The 9,663-nt window shown below is 45.1% G+C and overlaps 1 protein-coding gene across 1 annotated transcript; it reads right to left on the bottom strand.

Moving 5' to 3' along the window:
- Positions 1-402: 402 nt before the first annotated feature.
- On the bottom strand, positions 403-8,964 carry GIMAP8 (GTPase, IMAP family member 8). Its single transcript, XM_060108920.1, has 4 exons — positions 8,353-8,964; positions 6,735-6,780; positions 3,383-4,009; positions 403-1,076 (listed from the first exon to the last, which is right to left on the bottom strand). Exons 1-4 carry the CDS (start codon positions 8,962-8,964, stop codon positions 403-405), a joined length of 1,959 nt encoding a protein of 652 aa, XP_059964903.1.
- Positions 8,965-9,663: the final 699 nt, after the last annotated feature.

The raw sequence follows: 9,663 nt of genomic DNA, 5'->3' as shown, positions 1-9,663 counted from the left end.
CTGATTCCAATCTGCCTACACAGATGCAGTGATTCTTGTGATTTGATTCTGATCCGTAATATCAGCCTAATTAATCTCTGAAGCCTTTGCCCAGATTTCCCCACCTTATTTTTTCTTTCTCCTTTATTATCCCCTACTACCTGCCCCAGCCTGACAATTTATTTACCTACAAAGAGCTGAAGCACCACACTGTGATATGCATTTACCTCTCAAGCCCTCAAAGCCATGGACCCTCTTCCCATCCCACCAGTCCTACCATGCCCCCCCATGCTTGTAGCCTGAGGGTATCTCTAATTTAAAGAGACCCCAGGCATTTCAGCTTGCTATAGCAACTTACCTTTTAAATTATTTAGTAATGTGGGGCTTCCTACAATAACTTACCCTTTAAGTTATTTAGTAATTTTATAGTAATGTACTTTTTAAATTATTTAGTAATTTTGGGGGCTGAAAATTTTTCATTATTTTGCCTACATTCCCCCATGGATGGGGATATTCATGCTGTCCACGGCACTTTATCAGGTTTCTAACCTCTGACAAAAGCTCTCTTGCCTGCTCTTCCCTGGCTTGGCCAGTTTCTTTGTTATTAAAAGCACAATATCTCCCCTTACATTTTCCAATTATGTCCCTAAGATATCTGTTATCTGTGTTGACATAATTTTCAAGCTTCCCAGTCTCTAAGTCTTCCTTCCGGGTAAACAGCACAATCGTGTATTTCATAACTTCCTCTCCAAAGATGGTCTTTAATTCCGCCACTGCCTTTTTGTCCTCTTGTGTGATCCGTCCTAGCTGTAATACCAGGACCAGAACCGTACTCCCTTCTTTATAGTAGGACAAACAGCGTTTGACCTCCTCATCGAGCTGGGATGGACCCCCTTCAGCTCCGGACACCAGGCAGGGCAGGGGAGTGTCCACAACCACAACATCCTGGCCATCCCACACCCTCCAGCCGCTCTGGCATGTCTTGGTGACCAGCTGTGCTCCCAGCTGGGAGTGGAACTCCGGCCTCCCAAGGATGTTGTTCCCACTGGCGCTCTTCCCATTTCCACTCCTCCCCACGAGGATAATGCACAGGGATTCTGCGGAAGAGAAAGCAGGAAAGATTCGTGACCACGGGCTGATCTGGCTACAACTTTCATCTCAAGACTATTGCCATGAATTACAGCAGAGGATGCTCAGAAAGTTCCATCCCCAAGCACTGGAACAGCCTGTCAAAATTACACAGTCTGTAAACTCAGAAGCAGGACGTGGACCACAGTCTCTGCTCAGCGCTCATCCGTTGACACAGCACTGTACCCAACTCTGAATTTACTCTGCTTCCTTCTTCTGGTAGCTTCTCTGACTTCCTGATACCCTGTGAGTGCCAGTGGCTTCATTACTCTTCACCTGCTTAGCCGGGTCCAGTGCATACACCTCATCTCTGTCTTCTGTTCCTGCTCTGACTATGCCTTCCTACTGCCAATTAATGCTAACTGTAGCAAAATCTCCTTGATGTATTTGAAAAATTTTTCCATAGAATTGACTTTTCTTGAAAAAACAACTACATGTGTCATTAATGGATTACCAGTTCCTTCAGCTGGATCGTGCTAAAATTCATTTCTCGTTAAAACCATATTAATCTTTTTTTACTGAAGTACCGTTGATTTACAGTGTTTCAGGTGTGCAGCAAGATGATTCAGTTATACATATATACATATATATCTAAAAACCACATTACTCTTAATTGTGTCTAATTGTATCTTTCATCAATGAGTCAAAAGGCACTCCCTGGTTATAATAATGAATCTCCACTAACACTGTTCTGTGGGGGGTCAATAGTGGAGAATAAATTTCCCTATAAATGAGATGATAGATGCACAAAGATCTTACAATATGTATTACTGGGGTTTTCCTTATGACTTCGCACTTGTACTGTGATCTCTTTCTTCCATTCAGGTCTCACAGTTCTCGATTGTGAGTTTGTACCAAGTTACTGATATCTGCCTCAAAACAAAGAGAGAGGAAAGCCCATCCCACGTTCTTCCTTCTGGGAGAAATTATTCAATTGCTTATCCTGAACCGACAATCTCACAGTTAAACATACAGGATTAAAAAATAGATTAAGTCCCTCTTCCATGCCCTCGGAGGGTGTGGTTCTCACCCCCTCTGCAATCTGGTCTAAACTCCCCATCCCACATCTCCATCAAGACCACGCCCCTTTGTCCTCTCACAAGTAGATGCTCAGTTCTACCTCCTTGCTTCAAGTTGCTAGTGTACTCTCTGGAGCTTTGTACTCAGCCATCCAAACTCTACCCAGTCTCCAAAGCCTGTTTCAAATCGTGCTTCCTCCACGCAGCCCCTCCTGACTTTCCCACATGTCTGTGCTTTTAGGAGGCTTTAGGTTACTAACCTCTGACAAAAGCTCCCTTGTCTGCTCTTCCCTGGCTTGGCCAGTTTCTTTGTTATTAAAAGCACAATATCTCCCCTTACGTTTTTCAATTATGTCCCTAAGATATCTGTTATCTGTGTTTTTGACATAATTTTCAAGCTGCCCAGTCTCTAAGTCTTGCTTCCAGGTAAACAGCACAATCGAGTGTTTCATAACTTGAAATTCTCAATGGGGAGCCAGCACTTGGCTCCTCATTAAGTACGTGAAAGGGCACAACAAACAGATATGCTCCTTTTGGCCTGATGTTCTTCCTAGGTGAGGGTCTTTGAAGCAGAAGAGAATGGGGTGAGTAGAATGGGAAGAATCTCAGCTCAGGTCAATAGAATTTGTAGCACTGAGTGGACTGCAAGAGGACTTCTGCTTAAGCAGTAGGTAAGGTAGTGTGGCTGGACTAATAAAGTCCACCTAGTGCCATGTGGGGTATGACCATCATGAGCATTCAGGCTCCCTGTCCTTGTCCGGTCAAAACAGCCCCCCTTCTCCAACAGAGGGAAGAGTAAAGAACCAAGAGAGTAAACAAAGAGGTCAAGAAAGGCAGAGGGCAGGGAGGAAAGGAAGAGGTGGGGTATGGGGGAAGGAGAGGAGACAGGAGGAAGAAGGGAAGGGAAACACCAATGAACCGGGACCATCTCAGCACCAGCACTGAGTGCTAAGCCCTGGGCAACAGATACGCTGTGGGGAAGACAAGAGACTGGAAAAGGCCGACTCCTTCCCTCAAGAGGCTCACCATCCAGTTGAAGAGCTGGGAGAAAAGTCAGGAGAAAATGAAAGACCAGGTCCGGACAGTGCATGCACAGGCACGTACATTTAGTAAGATTTGAGACAGAAAGGAGAAAGAGTCGGTTAATAGAAGAGACCTGTCCTTTTGACCTCCGCTATGCCCTTCAGAAAATAAAGTTCTTGTGCATTTATATCTAGTTTTAAGTGTGCAGAAAAGGTTTTCTGGACAGCGTTTACCTTTCCCCCTGAAGGTGCAAGGCTTGCCCCCGTTCCGCTGTACCACGCTCACAATGTTTTGCAGGAGCTCATCCACCTGGCACTGCCCCTCTTCCCCCGTTGCTCTATAGTTGAAGAGGCTGCATCGGTTTTCACATGCCTTGATGAGCCTGCAGAGCCCTTTAGCTCTGAGTTTTAAGAACGTGTCTAGATCCTGATTCCCTAGATCTTCTTTCCTGGTGAGGAGAACAATCATGTACTCAATGTATTTATCTCCAAAAATGCTGTGGATGGTATTCAGCACCATGCGATCTCTCTCATTGAAAGAGCCCAGTGGGGTCACCAGCAGGAAGGCGTGGGGACCTGGAAAGGTGTTGTTCACAAGGTCTTGTTCAACATCCTTTGGAGATGAGAAGTCTGGAGTATCGATGATCAAAACTTTCCTCCCTCTCCAGGTTCTGCTCTCAGACTTACACCTCTGGGTTACTGGCTTTTCACTGTATTGGGTCTCAAAGACCCGCTGCCCCAGAAGGCTGTTTCCGGCTGCACTTTTTCCCACACCATGCTTCCCCACAAGCAGGACCTTCAGGGCTGACGGCTCATGGTTCGGCTCACATCCTGTAGCCTGGTGATGCTCCTCCCCTGACCCTGGGACAAAAGGACAGATTCAGAGTCTCTTCTTATATTTGAATACAGAGATGTGGACAGGTTTTAGGATTTCTCATAAATCTCTTTTGAGGTTTTACAAATCTCTTGTCAGTTTTTTTTTTTTTTTTTTTTTTTTTTGGGTGCGTGGGCCTCTCACCATTGTGGCCTCTCCCAGCACGGAGCACAGGCTCCAGACGTGCGGGCCCAGAGGCCATGGCTCACGGGCCCAGCTGCTCCGCGGCATGTGGGATCCTCCCGGACTGGGGCACGAACCCGCGTCCCCTGCATTGGCAGACAGACTCTCAATCACTGCGCCACCAGGGAAGCCCTCTTGTCAGTTTTTATAGAGAATGGCAGTGGTCCTCTGAACCAGTAGAACTCTAGACCCAGTCAGAAGCTACCCATCAAAGTGAAAGCCATGAAAAGGGCCATGAGCAACTTAAGAGAGGTGTAAAGGGCTTAAGATTTCCCAGGAACATGAAAATATTAAACTTGGCCTTCACTGGTCTTGAGCCTCAGGACTCCTCTTATTTTGCTACCGAAGTTAACTACTGGGGCGTGAAGTTCGTGGGCTAAGGCAGAACTGGGCAGAAGGAGTTTAAAATGCATCTTAGTGGGGGGCTTCCCTGGTGGTCCAGTGCTTCCACTGCAGGGGGCACGGGTTCGATCCCTGGTCAGGGAACCGGGAGTCCCACATGCCGTGAAGGGCGGCCAATCAAATAAAAAAATAATAATTAAATTTTTTAAAACTTAAATAAAAAAATGCATCTCAGTGGTATATTCATAAAATAGAATACAACTCAACAATTTAACAAAAAGTGATGTACTGATATGCAGCCTGGATGGATCACCAAAACACGCTAAGTGAAGGAAGCCAGACACAAAACCACGTGCTACATGATGTCATTTTCTGAAGTTCAAGAACACACAAAATTAATCCATGTGGATAGAAGTCTGGAGAGTGGTTCCCTTTGGGGAGGGACAGTAAGAACTTCTAAGGTGATGGAAATGCCCCATATCTTTATCTAGATGATGGTCACATATGTGTAGATATGTAAAAAACCCTCGAGGTGTACACTTAAGATTTGTGCATTTCACTCTATGTAAATTATCTCAGTAAATTACTGTAATAACCTGCACCACATAACTGTCTCTCCACACATACACTGTCCCCACCACTTCTCCCATGATCCCAAGTCAATACCAGACCCACTGGGCACATGACAGAGCCCACAGTTACAAGGATAGTCACTGAGTCTGTATCATCCAGGGCACTATCAGAGTGGATGATACTTAGCGTCTGAGCCCCAAGTCTGGGAAGGGGAAAGAACACAGCATTTAAAGAAAGCAGCCGCAATGCTAGTGACACCATGTCCGTGTTAGGTTGCCTTGGGAGAGTTTCTACTTCCCCCCAAATCACCTCACACAAACCCACATCCTATAAAAAGTCTTCGCCAACACCCTCATTCTGAGATGCTCCTTGGTCTCCATGATGTGCTATATTCCCTCACTGCCACAAGCCATTCCACCCAGTTTTGTTCAGTAACAGGAATATCCCTGGGGGTCTTGGCTGACGGGCATCAACAGAATTTTAACCCCCTACTGCTGTCTAAGTTCACGTATTTCTGGCAAAATTTACTCAACTGTAAAACGAAAATAATAAAAATAACACCTTCTTTATAGGATTGTTATTAAGGGCTATATTGTGAGGATGTTATGAGGATTATATTTATATGCTACTAGGATTGAATAATTTATATTATATATATATATATATATATATCTCCCAGCATATAATGTCAGTTGCAATAATTATCATTAAAATTTTAATTTTAATTATTATTTTGGGAAGTCCTACAAGGACAGAGACCTCATCTATCTTTTTTTTTTTTTTTTTTTTTTTTTTTTTTTTTTGTGGTACGCGGGCCTCTCACTGTTGTGGCCTCTCCTGTTGTGGAGCACAGGCTCTGGACGCACAGGCTCAGCGGCCATGGCTCACGGGCCCAGCCGCTCCGCGGCATGTGGGATCTTCCCGGACCAGGGCATGAACCCGCGTCCCCTGCATCGGCAGGTGGACTCTCAACCACTGCGCCACCAGGGAAGCCCTCATCTATCTTATTCACTGCGAAATATTCAGTTCTTGCACAGAGCTGGCCCGGAAATAACCTGCAAGTCCAACAACAAAGAGATGGGTGAGTTTGTCGCATATGCCCATATCATGGACCATATTACGTCCACCGAACAGAACAAGGTAGATCTATGTGTATTGACTTGTGCAGTGTGCATGATGCACCATTAATGGCAATCATCACACAGATACTGAGCTCCATCACTGAGTTCTGCGGGTGTTATTCTGTTTAGTGTTATCCATGAGGAAGTGATTTCTGCCTCCCGGTAGGAGTCCAAAATTGGGTAGTGCTGGGTCCCAGGCTGGGGAGAAGAGGCTGAGTCAGGAAAGAAGCTGCAAGAGACAAGCCCAGCTCTGTAACATTTCAGGGAAGGCCAGGGACACCCGCGTGGTGTCCAGAACCTCTGCTGGGGCTGCACCTACTCACAAGTGTTAGCAGTTCCCTGGGAGACAGATTGTGGGCACCAACCTGAGGTAGGGCTCCAGGGTGCATTTTTGTTCTGACTTATCTAGATAATTTTTCCACTTCATTTTGATGCATGATACATTCAAAAGAATACAGATATGAGCTTAACATTTTTTTAAGAATTATCTTACCATGTGGATGGTCCTCCCTCTGAGATGTAGCTTCATTCACACAATTCTAGAAAGAAAATAAAGAGGAATATGATGCACACACATCTAAAATCTCAGCTTTTCACAAAGTAAAGGAATGGAGACACAATATATAATTCAGAGTAATTCCATGATTAGGATGTGGTCAAATGAACGTCATGGTCATGGTCATGGTCATGGTCGTTGCTGGCATGTGTAGTCCTGTCTATGATGAAGCTGACCTTGAGACCCCGCTGCTGCTGCAACAGGTTTCCCAGAAGTAAGAAGGTGGGTTTTGTTCTCACTCAGAGGAGCCCCACAAATGCCATCTAACCCAGGCATTGTTCCTGAAGCACTTTCTAACTTTACTTCTCCACAGTCCCCAGTAGTAAAAGTAATTCTTTCCAGTGTCTCCCAGAGTTCCTGCTATTCCTGGAGAAAATCCAGAAGCTTAAGAAAAGCTTCTGGACTCCCTGGAAGAAGAAACTAGTCAAGTGATAGCTGTGCGGTGCGTTTGAGGGACAGGGGCAGGGAGGAGATTGGAAATCAAGCTCCCCATGTATCTCCAATGTCTTCTTCCCTTACTGTACCCCCAGTATAGAGATGAAGCTTCTTCAAACGTGAGATCCAGTAAGATTTGGAGACAATGAGACATAATTCACATCCCCTTCACCTGCCTGGGGAAGCCTCACTCCCAACATTTAAATTGGCATGAAATCAGAAGTTTTAAAATCAACTAAAATATCACTCTGGCTATTGTGTGTGAAATGGATGGGGGTGGGGAGGGTAAGGCACAAGAATAAATGAGAGGAAAATTGTTATGCAAATATGTGTAAAATAGTACAGGCAAGAAAAGAGGTTGGCCTGGACCAGATGGTGGTAGTGGAGACAGAGAGAAGCAGGCGGATTCCAGGTGCCTTAATCACACAAGACGATGATCTCCTGGAAATCAGATGCAAGCTGGCTGTGGTATCAAAGCTGACATCTGGGCTTAGGTTTGAAGAGCATGATGAGCAGGACAGCCATTGACAGAGCCGAGAGGAAAACTGAAGTCTCAGAGATTCAAGAGGGAAAAACAAAAGTCTGGACATGTTAACTCTGAGATTCTTTAAGAGAGCAATGTCAAGTAGCAATTGGACGGACAAAGGAGTCAGAACTCAAGAGGAAAGACCTGGACTGGAGTTACTAATTTGGAAACTACTAGCAACAGATGAAGCTCAAAGCTGTAAAAATGTGGAATCACCTGAGGACACAAGTATAGAGAAGGGAGGAAAGGCGAGAACCAAGCCCTGAAGATGCCAGCTGTCAGGTGGACTCAGCGCTCTCTGGAGTGCAAGCGAGGAGGAAAAAACCAGAAGAGGATAGTTTTACTGAAGCCAAGGGAAGAGAGGGTCTAATGAGTCATTTATGTGTCCAGTACTATGAGGGGTAAAGTCAGATAAGCTCTTAAATATATCCATCAATTCGCCAATAAAGTATAATACTCCAAGTAGCCTCATCTTTCCAGTTTACAGATAAATATCCCTTTAAACAAAGCCTATGCAACATTTCACTTACTTGTGCCTTTATTCCGCTAGCTCTAACAACAGAGACCCTTGGAGACCTTCACAAGAATCCTCACCTGGAATCCACTGTCTTCATTTCTGAAGTTCACCCAGTATGGTCCTTGGTTCTCATCCACCAAACACCTGACCTTGCAGAGGAGGTCCTTCACCTGGGCGTCCCGCTCATCCTCAATTGCCTTGTTGTTGAAAGCGCAGTATCGGCCGCCATAGTTTTGAACCAAGTCCTTAACAGACTCGTCACTTTCAATGTAATCTTCCAGCAAGCCACCCATCAAATCATCTTTCCAAGTAAAGACTATAATGATGTGCTTCCTGGCTTTAGCTCCAAACACCTTCTGGATGCCCTTGATTGTTTCTCTGTCCTCCACCTTATAATGGCCGATGGGAATTACCAGAAGCAAGGCGTCAAGGCTGGGAGCCGAGAGCTCCAGGCAGCGCTCAATGTAGCCTTCCTTGTCATTGGCACAAGCTATTGAGGAGAAAAGGTCAGGGGTGTCGATGACCACAACCTCCCACCCCTGCGTGGCCCCACTCTCTCTCTGGCACGTTTTAGTCACCATCTGCTCACTGAACCTGGACTTGAACACAGCTTTGCCCAGAATGGTGTTTCCTGTGGCACTTTTCCCTGCGCCATGTTTCCCTAAAAGAAGAAGCCTCAGTTCCAACATGGAGCAGCCCGGCTCTGACTCTCTCTCCTGACACAGGTTTCCACTGGTTCTGCTGGGACAAAAAGCAACCCAACAATGTTCAACTCACAAACAGAGTGGATAGAGGAACAACAAGAAAGTACCTTCTGTTTCTGTTTTTTTTCAACAGATTGAAGTTTATTTATCATATATGTAAGTCATGTCTGACAACTGAGAAAATGTTATTTACACAACTGAGAAAATGATATATACACAAAACACTGTAGATTAAAAATACATAGGATTTGTATTTTTATACAATAATAGGGCCCCAGGATACAAACAAGGAAGATAAAGGAAACAAACTTGAAAAATAAAGAAGCACAGCTGAAGAAAGTGAAGGAGAAAAGCCCCTTTTCTGCGTAGCTATTTGAAAGTTCACTCCTCTTTCAAGAAGAGTGTCACAGGAGTGTGAGGAAGGAATCAGAGAAGGTAGCAAAGGAAGCACGTGCACCTGCTCAAGAAGCTTCACCTTGGGCTTCCCTGGTGGCACAGTGGTTGAGAGTCTGCCTGCCGATGCAGGGGACACGGGTTCGTGCCCTGGTCCAGGAAGATCCCACATGACCCGTGTACCGCAAAAAAAAAAAAAAAAATGGGCAGAAGACCTAAATAGACATTTCTCTTAAGAAGATATACAGATGGCCAAGAGGCACATGAAAATATGTTCAACATCACTAATTA

The sequence above is a fragment of the Mesoplodon densirostris genome, chromosome 9 (assembly GCF_025265405.1).
Source record: "Mesoplodon densirostris isolate mMesDen1 chromosome 9, mMesDen1 primary haplotype, whole genome shotgun sequence".
In the NCBI taxonomy this organism is placed as follows: domain Eukaryota; kingdom Metazoa; phylum Chordata; class Mammalia; order Artiodactyla; family Ziphiidae; genus Mesoplodon; species Mesoplodon densirostris.
The sequence above is the reverse complement of the archived record's forward strand: the minus strand, read 5'-3'. Positions and strand labels throughout refer to the sequence as shown.